At 48.5% G+C, this 19,122-nt stretch overlaps 1 protein-coding gene across 1 annotated transcript in view; it reads right to left on the minus strand.

The window, feature by feature from the left end:
• Positions 1-19,122, minus strand: part of ECPAS (Ecm29 proteasome adaptor and scaffold) — a 305,571-nt gene that overhangs the window by 134,682 nt on the left and 151,767 nt on the right. The window contains exon 37 of the mRNA XM_068124669.2: positions 229-318. Coding sequence (XP_067980770.2) covers positions 229-318 — 90 coding nt within the window. The remainder of the gene's footprint in view (positions 1-228; positions 319-19,122) is intronic.

The raw sequence follows: 19,122 nt of genomic DNA on the forward strand, positions 1-19,122 counted from the left end.
TGAAGTAGCCTTTGAGACAAATATCTTCGAAATAACAAAAAAGTGTTATTCAATTGCTTTATTGTCATTTCAGTGCAATTTGTTTCAAAGAGTGTTAGTTTTAATGAGAATCTGCAGCATTTATATGGCCTCAATCTGCCAAGCCAAAGTTACCAGATTATATAAACTTGTACTGAAAGTTTTTAAGAACATACATTGGATATGTAGCATCAATGAATGTTCAGTTACCTTTGTTCCTAAGCCGACACCACGTCGTAGGAGGTCAGCAAGACGAGGAATCAGCTCGGTGAGAGAATTGTGATCTGCTTGCTGCACACACTGTGCACACACAAACAAACACGCACAATTGGTGCGCCATCCACCAACACGTGACATGACAAACTCACGTTTAGGATTCTGGTGGCATGGTGTTTAAGACTGGAATCCAAGAAATTGTTGGTTGCAATCTCCCTGAAAGCAGGAGTATTAACGATTTGGGTCATACGCTTCTGGAAAGAACGACACAGTCATCTCAGGAAAACTGACATTATCGCATTTACATTTTTTTAAAGTCCAGATGTCTCCATTTATGACCTTCAGGGAAGGGGTAGTCTGTGTGCCCCATCTGGTCTGGTCTAGATGTGATGTCAGTCCACACCCTTTGGTTAATTCAATGTCCTCTAGACTCTAGAGTCTAGACAACCTGGGATGGGCATCAAATGCCACATATAGAAAGGCAGCACCACCCAAACATTTGCCGAACCAAAATGGTCCAACAGGATGGTGCAGAGATGCATTTACCTCTGAGCTGTCTAGTCTGGGTTCTCTTATTGGCCAGACTATAAAAGGTCGCATTGGCAGGCAGGATGTTGCATCAACGAGTGTGCCTTCCCTTGGTACACTGGACCTTCAGCTGGGACCTATCTGCTTGCATACATTATTGGATGTTAAAGATCCCACAGTGTCTTTAAATGAAGTCGATGAGATATTGTCGGGAACCTGCTCTCTAATGTGGATAGAGATTCGTCCAATTTTCTCCGATCTTCCTCAGCGCCAGGTTACACTGCTTAATATCTCAGAGCACAGTTATTGTGTGGGCACCAGTTCCTATAACTAAAAACAAAATTCACAAACCCAGGTGTCACATGTGAACAGCCATCTACCGTCTAAGCTTGTTGAATGAATGAATAAATGATCGTTTTTAAGGCCATTTTCCCCGCTAGAGCGGGGGTTAGCCTTGCGGGCCCCATGACAATCATGGTTCCCTGTTTGAGGCAATGTTTTTATGGCCGGATGCCCTTCCTGACGCCAACCCTTAGTCGACTCTTACGATGCGCAGGGAAACGGTGTACCTATTCTAAACCGGGGTACACACCGGGATACCGGGGTACCGTCTAAGCTTGTTGTTGGTCGTATTTTTATCATACACTCGGTCGTGTGTGTCTGTCTGTAACAATCCTTCTCACCGATTGGTTGGACAGCTGCTCCGACTCCACCAACAATTATAACTCCAATGCGTATTAAGATGCTTCACAAAGAATATAATTAATTTATTAACATGATTAGGTTACTCATAATCAATCATATTGTTGCGGTTTTTAGAACCCTCCACTTTGTAAATATTGTAATATCCCTTATAAATAATCCCCTGTAAATATTCCCATTTTTGGTGTAAAGGTCAAAGGTCGCACCCTAGTTAGGCAACGAGCAACACGTAGCACACCATAGGATCTTCTTTAGTTATTTCATTAGTATGTGTTTCAGGTAAGGATCTGTTCCCAATAGTTTGACTCTGCGTTGCATCAATCAAATAACCTAGGCCCCCTTTTTCCAATCCTATTCATATTGCGGCGTAGCCTTCCTCCAAATTGGGCTCCCTTGCTTGCCAGTAGCGTTCGCTGCCTGGCTCAGCCGCCATTACGCACGCGGTCAAGCTGGTGAGGAAGGGCAGAGCGCCAAGAACGAAGGCGTGGCCCCTCAACGCCACATCAAGGGGCGGACCGGTGAGTGCTCGCGACCACTCAGAGCCGAGGCCAGCTCACCAGTAGGCGGATCCAAAAGGCAAGCGGGTTTATACGCGAGTGGGCAATATAAGCGGGTGCGTGGGACTACTTCAAGAGATGAGCCTGGGAGATGGGATGAGCCAGAGAGATGAGTGAGAGAAGAGAGGTGCCCGGGAGAAGGATTTGAACCGATGCGAAAGGAGTCCTTGCTTGCCGTTTATTAACTATTGGAGGCACACAACTGGAAAAAGGCCGAGGGACAATTTATTACGTACGCAGCAGCCCAGTCTCCCCACCCCCCTCCCCCCCCCCGCGATATAATTGACTGCTCACGTTAAACGCCACGCGAAGCTGCCGGCCGCTTGCCGCGGTACGAGTTAACACCCGGAGCGTGGACCAGAGCGGAGCGTGAACCTGGGGCCGGACCTCGACGCCTACCATCTGCCCGGACCCTTCTCTTCCTTCCAACCACCACCACCACCACCTTTTCGTGTAAGTGTGTTTGTACTGTCCTGGGAGTGATAATATAAGACTGTATAAGGTTTGCCCTGTGTATCTGCTTCTTCTTCTTCCCTGTACCTACCCTTTCGTTTGTTCCTTGGTTTTGGTTTTGTACATAATTAATAAACCTGTTTTTCCTTCTTATTCTTTGGGTTTCCTCTCATCCGGTCGCTCTAGTGATTTCTCCATTGATATACGTGGCACGATTTGGCCATGGCCGTGGCACGCTCAGGATCGGGTTAGTTTTATTGCTAACAGCTCGAGCTTCGGATTGCTAAACTGCTCGGCAATCTTCCATCTTGTCCATGGCTCGAGCAGAAGTATCGCCCTGCTTTGCGGAGAGGGGGGCAAAGGTATCTGGGAACCCGTTGACCAGTCACCCTGGTCAACCTCAACCCCGCAAAGGAGCGCGATATCTTCTAGGACTCGGACGGCCAGCTTAATAGACGAGGGGATTAACCCCCCCCCCCTTAGTAAGGGGAGCACCGTAATCCGAGATCCGCAACAATTGGTGTCAGGAGTGGGATTGGACCCGAACCAAATTTTTTAATCCATCTACAAAATGGGGATTGTCATGTCATGGGGACCGCAAGGCTAACCCCCGCTCTAGCAGGGAAAATGGCCTTAAAATGCATGTTGTTGTTGTTGTATCTAAAAAATTTGGTCAAAAATTAGGAGCGGCCAAAATTATTTTTAAGATCCAAATTGAGTCGTGCCATGGATAGTCAAGGCGATAGGATGCCAGTGGGTGAGATAGAAGAGGGGCTAGATTTAACCCAGGACCCCAGGGAAGAGGTGGGAGTAATGCAGGAGGAAAGCAAAGAAGGTGCGGTAGAGGGGGTTGCAAGCACACAAAATGGCGGCGCCGCGCACGTGGCCGCGGTAGCCGAGCCTGCAGAGGCAGTAGACTGGGGCCTATTTGTGACCCACATGATGGCCTTTATGGTCAAAACAGAAGATAGCTTCGAGGGATTAAAAAATGATTTGGGAAGCAAATTGGGGGGATTAGGAAGCAAATTGGGGGGATTAGGAAGCAGATTGGGGGGGATTAGGAAACCAAATTGAAGGGTTTGGAAGCAGAATGGGTGACCGCATACAAAAATGTGGGGAGAACATAGACCGCATGGCAGGCGGGAGAGGCACATCGGTACGCAGCGAGGTAACGCGACTCGAGGAGCGCGGGGTGAGCGAAGGTGAGCAAAGCGAAGCCGGGTGGACCGGGATAGAAATCGCGACTCGGGGTGTGAAAAACCCGACGGCCGCCGAATTGGACAGGGCAAATTCATGTGCAGCGGCGGAAAAAGAAATTAGAATTGGAAAAGAAACCGAACCAATAGTGGAAATTGGGATTAAGCAGACGCCGGACTTAGAAAACCACTCGCGGGAGGAAAAGATGGAAATTGTACAAAGCCCGTGCTCGCATCATGATGCCGTGCTTAATCCTAATAAAGATTTGCAGGTGGTGTTGGAGCAAGGAGGAAGAAGCTCCCAGGTGAGTCGGGCTGTGTTTGGTGCAAAAAGAATTTTCGCGCGCTTGGGATGCAGGTGTAACCCGGGCGCTCGTAAAAGGTCCGTGGTGCGCATTATGAATGGCAATGGCGCGCGTGTACGAATGGCGTCGGAGCACGAGTGTAATACCGAGTGCGAGAGCGAACGCACGTCGGAGTGTATGTGTGATGAATGCGATACAGAGTGTGATAGTGGGAGTGATTGTGACACGGAGAGTGTGATGGATGGAGAGAGTGTGCGGGGATGCACACCTGAGTTGGTTGTGGAGCGCGTTATTGGGTGCGCAACAGATTGCACACCCCTGGGTAGGTGTGCGTTGAGTGGGTGTATGCGGGAGTACACACCGGTGAGTGGTACGGAGTACGTACCGGGAGAGTGTGCGCAAAAGTGTGCATGGGGAGAGAGTGCGGTGGCGGAATGTGTGGAGTGCGTGAGGATGACATGGTGTGCGAATGAGAATGTAAAAAGGAACGCGTGGTGTGAGCATGCAAGTGTGCACGGGGAGAGAGTGCGGTGGCGGAATGTGTGGAGTGCGTGAGGATGACATGGTGTGCGAATGAGAATGTAAAAAGGAACGCGTGGTGTGAGCATGCAAGTCGGGCATCGACGTTAACCGGGACAGCGTTTAGGCTGACGGATAGCCGACGCGAGCCCTCGGTCCGTGCCGGGCGTTGTGTGCTGCGGGAGCCGGCGGGGATCGGTGTCGCGTCACTCCTGCTCAGGGCGCCGTGCACGATTCGGGCCGGGCCCCGCCCTGCACGGTCGATTCCGCGCTTTGCCAGGCAAAGCGACCGGCCCGGTTTAAGGGAAGGTAGGAGGGGTCGGAACAGCGCCCACTTGTGGTGGCGGCTCTCCACCCGGGCAAGGCTGGGCCATCGCGCTTGGCAGCGCAAGGCCTTGCGTAGGGATGGTGCCTTGAACCTTGGCCCGACAAAACCTCCGCCCCTGAATCCGAATGCCGGATGGACCCAACCTGCAGGAGACAAACCACCCGTATTCATTGCTCGGCTTTGCGAAGCCGAGTTTTAATGATGTAACGATGTACCGAGGCTCTAAGTGAAGTGGACTGATGGCGATAGTGATAGTGTGATAGGGAAATTGATGGCAAATGGTATATGGTGTAGAGGGATGGTAGATTTACCATTCCTCACATCGTATGTGGGGGCACATGAGCTATAGTTTATGGGGTTATGGCGGTGAAAACCAAGCCAGGGAGGGTTGGGATAATGTATAGGGATTTAGAAAGATGACCACAGGTAACTGTAGATTTAAGTAGCGACATCATACCTGTAGTAGGGGACGTAGGTAGATTTGTTTGGATGATAACGACGTGGGATGTGCAATAGTATAAGGGAAGACGGGAAGCACTAAGTTAGAGGGAAAACCAGGTAGATCAGATGATGCAGTGTGTGTGTAGGAAGTGATTGAGCAGAGTATTCTGAAAGGTGTGATTGTGCATTGAGTTGAGTGTATTGGATTGAGTGAATGCACCTGGAGGAAAGGAGGGTGCAAGTGCCACCAGGTGTGCAAGTGGAATACAGGTGGCAAGTGAGAATGGAGTATGGAATAGATGGTATGGAGTATGGAATGGATGGTGTGGAGTGGGTAGTGTGGAATACGTGAAGTGGAGTGGTTGGTGCGAAAGGAGTGGATGGGGAAGGATGGACCCCTCACGAGTACCCGGGGAGGGTAGTTTAAAAGTAGGTAGAGGGAGTAGGTAAATTGTGGTTGGATATTGGCATCTGTGGTGCGAGTAGTAGCACAGAAGTGTTGTGTTGGGTGCATTCGTGAAATGAAATTGGCTGGGCGTGTGGCCTGTTAGTACGTATGGTTAAATGGGCACTCCGCCACTGTTAGTCTGTCGGCCAGGTGAGGCCGCGGGTAGGCTCTGGGAGCCAGTAGAGTTCAATGGGGCCCGAGGATCCGGAGGACGGACCCGGGTAGCCCGACGCCAGAGAAGGCAGAAGGGGGTGAGAGTGCCAGAGGGCCTTCCCCAGGTAGGTTAAGGTAAGGAGCAGGTAAGCTCGGGAGACAACTGCATTGGCGGAGGTGTGCAGGTGAGCGGACCTGCTGGGAGCGCCACACGACCCAGCCCGGAAATTGTGCGAGGGCACCGGGAGTAGAATCGGGGGAGTGAGACCCCAAATTGGTGAGCACCACAGTTTGGTCAATGGGAGTTCGGTTTTTAGAACCACATAGTGTAAAATGGCTAATGGTTTGCCAGGGAAAGACCCCGGGTAGAGTAAAAGTGTGTTAAAGTCATTTAGAGTATAGTTAGGATTGAAAGTCTCTTCACACCATCTGCATCCACTCACCAAGGTGACAGGACTCCACACCACCGGATTGTGCAAATGTCTGGTATGTAAGACGCATCATGACGTGGGGGTGACATTGTGCTGATGTTCCATCTCTTCCTCCTTAGGAGGGATTGATGATGAATTGATTAATGGCAAATTTGGGTTTAGAGGGATCAATGACGAATTTGGTATTAGGGGAGATATGGGGAAGACAGGACGTTAGCGACGGATTTGTAAATTGTGTAAATACGGGGTAGGGGCAAGGGTAGATTAGGTGACGGGGGGAGCGTACACTAGGGACGAGCTTTCTCCACTCATTCTCCAGCGCACCTCACTCTGCATTGCCTTGTTTTGCTGTGTACCCTTGCGATCTTGGCCCGCTGCTTGCTTGTCCTCCTTCCCCCACTCACGGATTTGTTTCTTTTGGGCCCGGGGAAAGTGTGCAGGTGTCGCAGTTGTGTGCCCGCGCCCTCGCTGCTGCCTGCCTGGACCGGTACCCCACTTATGGACTGCACGCCTTGTGGCCTAGCACCATATGGACCACAGGTCTGTGGCCGAGCACCACATTCATGGACCCCACATTTTGGGGCCTGGCACCTCTGCTGGGGACCGGCCATTGTGGCCAGATCTTGCTTGCGGACCACGGTAAAGGTGGCACCTAAGCCATGCAGGTGGACCACCTTAGTTGGCCCCTGCTGGCCATAAATTAAAGAAATGGACATGTTTTGTGCCTTCGTTTTAGTACCAACTAGGCAGCAAGCAAGAAGTCGTCCAGGAACATCGGCCCAGCAGCCAAGAACATCGGCCCAGCAGAGAAGACGTCGCAAGTCGTCTGCTGATTATTATTGAAATGTGATGACTGTGCACCAGATGGTGCTTTTCGTGTTATGATGCTTTGGGTGCTTTGTGCATATTGGTGCTTTGGTGCTTATTGGTGCTGGTGGTATCGGTGCAGTGCAGTGTATGCCTTTCCTCTTCTCAAAAGATCTTCTTTTTGTTTCCCAAAAGACAGGTCCTGGGTTCACGTGTAAATACCAAGTAGTGGCTTTGTAAATAATGCTCCCCACCGTCAATGTGTAGTTTGAAAATTAATTCCGTGATTCGGTTGTTCTGTGGACGTGAGTCTGATAGACAGAATGCAACGCAGCAGGCGGGACATACTTAGTTGTTTTAAAAATGTCGCACTCAGGGTGAAGTTAATAGTAGAGGGTTACCACACCTGAGTGTCACACTAAGTTAAAGTTATGTCGGGCCGGGACGGCCCTGGAGGTAATGAGGGTGCAGTGTTGCGGTTTTTAGAACCCTCCACTTTGTAAATATTGTAATATCCCTTATAAATAATCCCCTGTAAATATTCCCATTTTTGGTGTAAAGGTCAAAGGTCGCACCCTAGATAGGCCACGAGCAACACGTAGCACACCATAGGATCTTCTTTAGTTATTTCATTGGTATGTGTTCCAGGTAAGGATCTGTTCCCAATAGTTTGACTCTGCGTTGCATTAATCAAATAACCGAGGCTCCCTTTTTCCAATCCTATTCATATTGCGGCGTAGCCTTCCTCCAAATTGGGCTCCCTTGCTTGCCAGTAGCTTACGCCGCCTGGCTCAGCCGCCATTACGCACGCGGTCAAGCAGTAGAGGAAGGGCGGAGCGCCAAGAACGAAGGCGTGGCCCCTCAATGCCCCATCAAGGGGCGGACTGGTGAGCGCTCGCGACCACTCAGAGCCGAGGCCAGCTCACCGGTAGGCGGAGCCAAAAGGCAAGCGGCTTTATACGTGAGTGGGCAATATAAGCGGGTGCGTGGGACTACTTCAAGAGATGAGCCAGGGAGATGGGATGAGCCAGAGAGATGAGTGAGAGAAGAGAGGTGCCCGGGAGAACGATTTGAACCAATGCGAAAGGAGTCCTTGGTTGCCGTTTATGAACGATTGGAGGCGCACAACTAGCAAAAGGCTGAGGGACAATTTATTACGTACGCCGCAGCCCAGTCTTCCCCCCCGCGATATAATTGTCCGCTCACGTTAAACGCCACGCGAAGCTGCCGGCCGCTTGCCGCGGTACGAGTGAACACCCGGAGCGTGGACCAGAGCGGAGCGTGAACCTGGGGCCGGACCTCGACGCCAAGCATCTGCCCGGACCCTTCTCTTCCTTCCCACCACCACCACCACCACCACCACCTTTTCGTGTAAGTGTGTTTGTACTGTCCTGGGAGTGATAATATAAGACTGTATAAGGTTTGCCCTGTGTATCTGCTTCTTCTTCTTCCCTGTACATACCCTTTCGTTTTTTCCTTGGTTTTGGTTTTGTACATAATTAATAAACCTGTGTTCTTCCTTCTTATTCTTTGGGTTTCCTCTCATCCGGTCGCTTTAGTGATTTCTCCATTGACATACGTGGCACGATTTGGCCAACGCTCAGGATCGGGTTAGTTTTATTGCTAACGGCTCGAGCTTCGGATTGCTAAATCCTTCGCTCGGCAATCTTCCATCTTGTCCGTGGCTCGAACAGAAGTATCGCCCTGCTTTGCGGAGAGGGGGGCAAAGGTATCTGGGAACCCGTTGACCAGTCACCCTGGTCAACCTCAACCCCGCAAAGGAGCGCGATATCTTCTAGGACTCGGATGGCCAGCTTAATAGACGAGGGGATTAACCCCCACCCCTCGGTAAGGGGAGCGCCGTAATCCGAGATCCGCAACAATTTGTTATATTAAAAACATACACAGGATAGACAAACGACCGACCGTAATAAATTATGACCTGTCGGATATCCACTTCCTGTTTCAATCATGCTGTGACGTCACTAATGGCATGAAGAGTTAAATATTCCACTATTTCAATGAGATAATGAATAAATATGTCATGGCGATATAACAATTTACCCCTTTTGCTTTGAAGAATGGGAATAGAGATCTCGCGATCGAGATCTTGCGAGATCTTGGAGACGACGTCACGGATTTTCGAAGCTCCACACGGTCTCCACGTTTTCAAAGTTAAGTCTGTTCACAATTGTATTTTGTCGAAACTGTATTTATCTTTCGGTGTGTGAACCTATAGTGTGACCCTTGGAAGTTTCTCGGTGTTTATCTTTCATAAATTAATCGTGTCTGTTTGCCGCACCGCGTGTGTGGCCTTGCAGCCTCAAGGCCTCACACATAATTGTGACGGGCCCCCCGTCGAAGTTTGTTCCTTCCTTCGCTGGTTTTGCAAGGTTTTTTGATTTTCCCTTCTCCCCCAAACTTCACCAAACATCTACTCTTTGTCTAACGTTGTAACCCCCACCCCCCCCCCCCCAAAAAAAAAAACAAAAAAAAAAAAAACTTTTATTTCCCTTTCTCCTCGTGTGCTTTTGTCCCATCGTGTGCTTTTGCCTCTGTCCACGTGCGCTGTCCCGCCCCGCCCCCATTACCGCCCTGCCTTCCACCTTTTGCCCTGTTCAAGTGACTCATGGTTGTCCCTCTAGGCTCCCTCTCCCCATTGGTATTTTTGTGAATATAAGATTGTTCTTCATGGTTCTGATTAAATATGTTTAAACTTTCCCCTGGAGTGTTTTATTCAGTGGTTTATTACAACACGCTGTTTTTCTTCCTATTTAAAAGGCTCCTTTCAATTTCCTCTTCAACTCATTCCATTTCAAAAAAATATTCAATCTCTTATAATTCTTTCTCACTACATGCTCTAAATTCTCATTCATTCCACCCCTCCTCCATCGTTCTTAAACGGATCACTAACTTGAAAATCACAACAAACCAGATTTGTTATAAATGTTCATCTTTCATTAATCATCCACTTTCTAAACTCCCCCCTTGCCCCTCCCCTCCTAAACTCCCCCCTTGCCCCTCCCCTCCAAATCTCCCCCCTTTCCCCTCCCCTCCAAATCTCCCCCCTTGCCCCTCCCCTCCAAATCTCCCCCCTTGCCCCTCCCCTCCAAATCTCCCCCCTTGCCCCTCCCCTCCAAATCTCCCCCCTTGCCCCTCCCCTCCAAATCTCCCCCCTTGCCCCTCCCCTCCTAAACTCTCCACTTGCCCTTCCCCTCCGAAACTCCCCCCTTGCCCATCCCATTCAAAACTCCCCCCCAAACCCTCCCCTTCAAATCTCCCCCCCAACCATCCCTCCCAAATTGTCCCTCCTCCCACCTCCTTCTCAAAGCTGCCTCCTCCCCACTTCGTCTCCCTTCTATCTCATACTCGGATATATGGATTGACATCGGATGGCATGGGATTTGGTATTTAGGAACTCCGGAGTTTTTTCATTAGGAATATATGCGATTTGTTTTGGGGGGCCCTTAGAACTAACGGAGGCTCGGATTTTAATTCTGATTCCGGATTTCGCAGTCGCTAGTACGTCTTAACACTCGACAGAAACTGGCCCCGCGAAATTTCCAGGATTTTCGGTAAAATTACTTCAGGGTAAATTTACATAGGAAAACCCCATGCTAAATTTTCGTCGCCGAAGGACTTTATTTTTTGCGAAATTCATCCTGACTTCGCCTCTAGGAGGATACAGGGGTATCTGTGGATAACGGGAACCTTTATTTGGCGAAAATCGGACTGGTATTGACCGAGTTATTCAAAATATTAACTTATATAAAATTGCCGTTTAAGCCTGTAAACGCAGTGACGTCACCACGTTCCGCGGCACGACTTTGGATTCTGAGGAGATTTTGTTACATTGTGCACGCCTTCGTTTTATTTCCAAATTAGAATCTGTTTTCACTTCTGCCGCAAAAACGACATCAGTGCATTGAGTGAGGTATTTTATTTGGTAAAAATCCGTCGATTTGAAGTACGTGAAAATAAAATGTGATCGTGGAAAATCGTAGCGAGGGGCCATTTTGAATCGGTTTTCGATTATTGCACCGGGTTACTTGTGGTGGATAGGAACACCACCAGGTAAGTAAAGACAACCTTTATTTAGCAAAGATTGCGCAAAAATTGACCGACTAATTTAAAATATTAACTTATATCAAATAGGTATTTTAAGGTGAAAACGCGATGACGTCACCACGTCACGCGGCACGAATGCGCACCTGTATCGTTGGAGGTATTGACTTATATAGGGTTGGTTTTCTAAGGCTTATATCAAAATATTAACTTATATCAAATAAGTCTTTTAAGGTGAAAGCGCGATGACGTCACGCGGCCTTGCCTAGATGTAGGCCGCACCTCATTTTGTCGAATAAAGTGGTATTTGGGTGGTTCCGGTATTTGGGACCGCAGGGACGGAAAGTGTAGGTACGGGGTGCCAGGCACTCCCCAGCCGGCCCGCTCTGAAGGTTCGGATCGGGACACCGGGATTCATTCCGGTCGCCCGGTCGGCCCGGAGGTGGGGGTGCGGGGCCTGTCACGGAACGTCAAAACAAACGGCCTGCCGGGGCCGCCCAAAAGTCGGGCGTGAGGGGTGCGTCCACTAATGGAACGCCTCTCGCTTCCCAGATCGAGGGCCACGTGGTCAGGAGAACCTCGTCCCTTCTGGTTGCCTTGCCGTCCCACCGTGAGCGCTGGTCAGGGTGTACTTCAAACTAAGCTTAAGTGTCAAGCGTTAAGTTCCTCCTTGCCCTCGCAAGGGAAAGGCTAGGGTCAAGCTCTTCCAAATTTCCAAACACTAGAAATCGGACGTCTCAAATTAATTAATTAATTTGTTAATACATCTCAGTCGCCCGCAACCTCTCCAGCGCGGGCGTCGAACCAGTTCATTCCCGGTGCAACCGGGCCGAGTATCGGCCCGACCGTGGCCGAAGCCGTTGATTCCGCCATAGCACGCTAATGCGTAGGCTCGCGCGTCCCTGGTCTGCCGGGGCTCCGCGGGTGTCCTACCGTGCCTGGCGCCACTATTCTCTCAAACTTACGGGAGTAGGTGCCGGTGCCCGGGGACGGATTTCGCTGTCTAAACATGGTAGCGCTAGGCCAGTGGGACCGCCAAGACCCATGTGCACTCACAAGTTGTTCTGCGCGTGGGCGGCAGTATCAGACCGGGGCGCCCAACGCTCCCCGGCTAAGGTTCATCCTGAAAGCGCCCACATTGTGCGGACAAACCCCACCAAGTCGAGGGTCAGGAGAACCTCGTCCCTTCTGGTCACACTTTGCCTATCGGCCGGCCTCGAAGACCGAAATTGTGTCGGTTACCGATCCTTCGGGTTCGGAACTATGCCACCCTAAACCCTTTTACCTATGACCCCTATGACCCTTTCCCCTGCCCCCCCCCCCTCAAACAACCCCTCACTGTGCCTCATCCCATCACCATCAAACCTTTCATCCTCCTCATCCTTCCCTTTCTTGTAACTCTTCTGTAATCTCTGACACACAATCAACTGCTCTTCCTACCTCCCCCTCTCATCCTTCATCTGACCCTACCCCTCCCCACCCCTGTCCTGCACCCGATGTTCCCCCTCTCTCCTCATTAACGGTATGGACCTCAAACATCCGGGGCCTTCGCTCAAACCTGATTGATCTCTCCATCCAGGTTGCTTCTGACAATCCAGACTTAATCTGCTCAACAGAAACTTTCCTCTTTCAAGATGTCTCTGATTCCTTAATATCTCTTCCTGGTTACTCCCTCCTCCGATATGATAGACCTGAGCCTCGTCCTGGTGGTGGGGTGGCTATCTTTATCAAAAACTCTCTTCCTCACTCTCCTTGCACTGCCCTCTCGCCACTCCCACCCCCAGGAGTACCTCTGGCTACGCCTTCCTCTCCGCTCCCACCTTTTGTTCATATGTGTTCTGTACCGTCCTCCAAACAGTGATGACTCCATTTAGATTTCGCTGTCGGACAACATGGACCAACTTCTATCAACTCATCCAAACTCTCTCTTCCTCATATGTGGCGACTTCAACTGTCATCATGCCAGCTGGCTGGGTGTGGGGTCATCTCTCACCAGCCATGGCACCTCAGCAAAGGACTTCTGCGACTCATTGGGACTGACACAATCTGTCAATTTCTCGACCCGGATCTCAGTCAAGGGAGTATCTTCTCTTCTGGACTTGGTTATGACAAACTTCCCTGCAAATGTCTGCTGCTCTTCTCCTGCTCCAATCGGTTCTTCTGATCATGTGCTTGTTAAAGTGGACATCTCTCTGGCCATTCTCAGAGAGCCTCCTCAGCGCCGACGACTCTGGCATTTCAATCAGGCTGACTGGCACGGGCTGCAAGCAGCCATCAATCACCTGGACTGGTCTCCCATCTCCACTGCCTCTGACATCAATTCTTCCTGGGAATTCTTCCAAAGCAAACTGCTCTCTCTCATGCACAGATTTATCCCATCTTGTCTTCAGTTGTCTTACCCTTCCTCCCGTCCATGGTACACTGAATCTTGTGGTGAGGCAGTTGCCCTGAAACAACTTGCCTTTGCCTCTTGGAAGGCAAATCCAAATGAAGGCAATCTCAGTTCCTTCCACCAAGCTCGGAACAAGTGTGTGTCTACCCTCAGGAGTGCCAGGAAGCACTATCTCTCCACACTCAAGATTGAACTCTCAAACCTGTCTCCTTCCTCCAAATCCTGGTGGCATCTGGTCAAATCCGTTTCTGGTGTTTGTTCCCTCTCCATCCCCTCCCTTACCTCAAATGGCTACACAGTTGACACCGCACGTGACAAAGCCGAATGCCTCAACTCTGTGTTTGCCTCAAAATCTTGTGTCCCAAACCCATCTCTCTCTGTTCCCACCTTTCCCAGTCGAACCCAACTGCTCCTGAACTCTGTGTCCTTCTCTCCTAAAAAGGTGGAGAAGTTTTTGTCAAACCTCGACTCTGATTCTGCAACTGGACCAGACGGCATCAGCCCACGGGTCCTAAAATCCTGCTCTATCGCTCTATCTCACCCTCTCTCTGTTCTTTTCACCCTCTCTTTTGCTCAAGGTCATCTGCCAGCATCTTGGAAATCAGCAAACATTACCGCTTTACACAAAAAAGGTGCAAAAACAGATCCTTGCAACTACAGACCAATCAGCCTGCTCCCAATTATCAGCAAAGTCATGGAATCCATCATTGCTTTGGATATCAAATCTTTCCTCTTCTCCAATGGCTTGATCTCTGATCATCAATTTGGATTCAGACAAGGTCATTCTACTCTGGACATGTTGCTTCTGCTGTCTCAACAATGGATGGAGGTCCTCAATGCCAAACAGGAAATCAGAGCTGTCTCACTTGACATATCACATGCCTTCGATACGGTCTGGCACCCAGCTCTGTTCACCAAACTCTCCTCCTATGGTATCCATGGAAATCTCCTCATGGCTTGCGGACTTCCTCTCTGGTCGTAGGCAACGTGTGGCCCTGAATGGATTTCTCTCATCTCCCCTTCCTGTTCTGGCTGGAGTTCCCCAAGGTAGTGTTCTGGGCCCTGTGCTATTTCTGGTCTTCATCAATGATATCTCCGACTCTCTGGAAAATCCTCTCTATCTCTTTGCTGATGACTCCACTATCTGCCGCTCCATTCCTCATCCCTCAGATCGGCAGTCTGCAGCCTCCTCACTTTCTGCACACCTGGACAAAATCACAGACTGGTCAAACAAGTGGAACATGTCTTTCAATCCTGACAAATCTCACACTCTTACAATGTCTCTCCGAAAGGACCGACTGGAAAATCCTCCCATCTACTTTCTCAACAATCCTCTCCAAGAAGTTCTGTCGCTCAAGCTTTTGGGTCTCACTATCTGCCATGATCTTTCTTGGGAAAACCACATTTCCAAGCTGGCCTCCAAAGCCAGTCGCCGACTGGGCATCCTCCGTCGTGCGAAGTCCTTCCTTGGCACACCTGAGCTCCTCACCACATACAAGGCTTTCATCCGCAGCTCAATGGAATACTGTTCCCCCCTCTGGGCTGGTGCTCCTGCCTCACACCCAGCTCGGCTTCACGCTGTTGAAACCAAAGCTTTCAGAATCATTGGAATCTCCTGCGATGAACTTAACTCCGAGGGCCTTTCACTCACTCACCGAAGGCAGGTTGTGGTCTTTCTGTCTTCTACCGACTCCTCTCCGGCCTTGCTGCCCCAGCTCTCTCTGTGCTCTGTCCCCCCAATATTCCTTCAGGTCGCACAAGATCTGCCTGCAACCCTCTTATGGTTAAACTGCCAAAATCTAGGTTCTCTGCTCACCTTCACTCTTTCATTCCCCTTTTCTCCCGCCTCTGGAACAATCTCCCCCACTCCCTTCAATCACACTCCTCCCTCCAGGTCTTTAAAACAGCTGTTCACCACCATCTCTTATCTTCCCCCATCCAAAACCTTGATCTTTTCTACCCCCACTAATTCACCCCAGATACAATTTTTTAAAATGAAATTCCAACTTCTTTCCTGGAAGTCCTTGAAGTGTTCATATGTTTTATACCTCTCCCACCTCCCCCCAAGCCCTCCCCCTCCCACATTTCTCCCGATGTCTCTGCTCTCAAATGTTGTGTTTGTGTCCTTCCCCCTCTCTCCCCATCTTGTTTACCGCTCCCCTTATTTTTGGGGTTTTATGTGTCGGTTTCACTTTTTGTGTGATTAATGTTAGCTCTTTCACGAGCCTCGATGTTGTATACAAAAAAAAAAGAAAAAAAAGGGGGGGGACGTAGGTGTTACGTTTGGTTGAGGACTTTGGGTGGTGAGGGGGTTTGGAGACAGATTTCAATATTACAGCCACCATGTTGGTGTTCACTGAAATGCGAAGCCAAAGATGCCTCGGAGCTGTCATATTCACAATCGCTATGCACTCTCTATACGTGTTTCCTTCATTATAAAACTACCAAAGCGACAGTTAAAATAATTTTGAGCCGATCGGGGTTAGGGTCTTGTGAGCATCAGCCTCAATGATCAGGACAGCAGTCAGTAAATTTATGCACCGCCCAAATAGCTATGTAGCATTCTCTCAAGCAGAGATTAAACCCTTATCATTTGCAATTTGTCCAAGGTCATTATTTACTTTTAATGATGTGTACATACAAATCCGGAAGAGGATAATTGGTTTAGGGTCGTTTATTGTAACACACAGTCGTGGCCAAAAATATTGACACCCTTGCCCTTTTTCCAAATAACCCACAATTTTCTCTAAAAATAAGTTGAAATTGACAAAAGCATTTGGTCTCCACAATTCTTTGTTTCACTGTTAATATTACAGAACCTTTGTTTTTGATTCAGAACTTAATATATCCTTTTAAATCAGAAAATAAAAATAAATGGCATTGACAAAATTATTGACACCCCAGATTTGATATTTGGTAGCACGGCCTTTGGACAAAATAACTGCAGTCAAGCACCTCCTATAGCCATGAATGAGCTTCCTAAACCTCTCTACTGGCAGTTTGGCCCACTCTTCTTGTGCAAACTGCTCCAGTTCTCACAGATTTGAAGGGTGCCTTCTCCCAACTGCTGTTTTCAGATCTCCCCACAGGTGTTCAATGGGATTTAGATCTGGACTCGATGCTGGCCACTTCAGAACAGTCCAGCGTTTTGTCTTGAACCATTCCTGGGTGCTTTTTGAAGTGGTTGAAATCACTGTCCTGCTGCAAGACCCATGACCTTCGATGGAGACCCAGGTTTCTGACACTGGGTTGAATTTGGTCTCGTCTGTTGAAAGGACATTCTCCCAGAAGGATTTTGGCTTGTTCAGGTGTGTTTTGGCAAACTCCAGTCTGGCTTTCTTATGTCTCTCTCTCAGCAGTGGGGTCGAGGGGTCCTCCTGGGAATCCTACCACTGAACTCCCTTTCATTGAGTTGGCGTCGGATGGTGCGAGTTGAAACTGTCGTACCTTGTTTCTGAAGGTCAGTTTGCATCTGTTTGGCAGTTGAATGAGGTGCTTTCTCCACCATTCGAACAATCCTTCGCTTCAATCTTCAATCAAGTTTCCTCTTGCGGCCACGTCCAGGGAGGTTGGCTACAGTGCCATGGGCCTTAAACTTCCTGATAACATTGCGTACGGTGGATACAGGGACATCAATGTCTCTGGAGATGGACTTGTAGTCTTGAGATTGTCTATGTTTGGCTACAATCTTGTGTCTGACCTCCTCAGACAATTCTCTGGTTTTCTTTCTTTTCTCCATGCTCATTGCGGTACACACAGTGACACAAAACAGCAGAATGACTCCTTTTCTCTATTCAAACTGGTTGAATGAGTGATTTTTATATTGCAGGCACCTGCAACTCACCCTAGGTGAATTCAATTCCAAACTAAATGAGAATTACCTGCTTGAAATCTAATTATTTCTAACAACTTCTAAAAGGTGCTAATGATATTGTCCGGGCCATTTTAGGACTTCTGTGTGAAAAAGCTAAGATTTAGTAATTTTTTCAGCTTTTCTTGTTTTGTTCCACTGTAAACCAAAGAAATACACATGTGGATCCCAAAATATTTTTTTATTTCAACAATTTTCTGGAATTGAAATGGTGCATTGTTTGAAAAAAGTGCAAGGGTGGCAATATTTTTGGCCACGACTGTATATCCTTTCTGCATATCTCGTGGGATTGTGAGTTGGACAAGCGACCGTGATGGATGGGGAGGGGGTTTGATGGCTTGACATTGGGAGGGCATTGGCATTCTCTGAAACAGGGCTTAAACCCATGTCCTTACAAAAGGCCTTTGCCCGATGTCATTATTTTCTTTTAAGGATGCATATACAACTATACATGCATCACAAAGAAGAGAATTGGTTTTGTGTCGTTTATGGTCACATTTCTTTTCCGCATAACTCGTGGGATTGTGAGTTGGAGTGGGGAGAAGGCTTGGAGTGGGGAGAGCATTGACACCTTGGTGTTGAGAGGGGGACGGTGAGGCCTTTGTTTAGTGAGGTGGAGGTTGAGGACTCGGGGGTTTGTGAGGTAGGGCAGGAGAAGTTGAGGGTTTGAAGTCACATTTCATATTCTGTGGAATTTCCACGGGTCCCTGCTGGTGTATGTATTATTACTATTGTGGGCAAATCAGTCAATAGGCTCAACCACCTCAATCTTTGCATGACAAATAAAAACGAGAACGGCACTCGGTAGAGCGCACACCTCCACCAGGCTGAACAGTTTATGTTTTGTATCCCACCGCTCGATCTGCACCCAGACCTGAACCAAAATCTAATCGACTTGTTCTTGTCACCTACTAAACTCATCCTCCAAGTTTTGTCAGAATCATCCACAACATTTTGAAATATCATGCTATTTAGCATTTTTGACACGATCGCTCAATGATGAAGAATCACTTTTAAAATTATAGTATCAGGACCGGATCTGGATTCTCCCCAAAATCGAATCAATTTCGTCCTTGTCGCACACATAAAAAAAATTGTTCCTTGTCCACCAAGTTTGATCCGAATCCGCCCATAATGTTTCGAAATATCACGATATATATCATTTTTGGTCCTATCTCTCAATGGTGAAGAATCACTTTAAGAATTTAAAAATTCTTGTATCCGGATCCAGATCCAGATCTTCTGCAAAATTGAATGAATTCGTCCTTATCATGCATCCAAAATGTCCACCATGTTTCTTCCAAATTTTTGCATAACTTTTTGAGATATCATGCTCACAGACAGACAAACAGCCAAATAGGTGTGAAAACATAACCTCCATTCACTTTGGTGGCAGAGGTACTAAAGTATTTTCATGGAAGTATCACAAACACACATCCCACCGATATCTTTCTTCACCATATTTTGGACATGAATGATAAATGGCTTGCTTACAACCTAACCCGTATATTCGTGACACCATAATACCTGTTGTGAAGGTATAATAACCAAACTAGTTTCTTTCTTGGGCTTCATTAAATAGATAAAATCACCATCATGCAGTTGCAACCTTTAAACCAGGGGTTTCCAAAAGCATGGTCATGACCCAAACTTGAAAAAAACCCCTCAAAGTCCTGGTGATTGAGGGGGGTT

This window comes from Myxine glutinosa, chromosome 1, assembly GCF_964187855.1.
Source record: "Myxine glutinosa chromosome 1, kmMyxGlut1.1, whole genome shotgun sequence".
NCBI lineage: Eukaryota > Metazoa > Chordata > Myxini > Myxiniformes > Myxinidae > Myxine > Myxine glutinosa.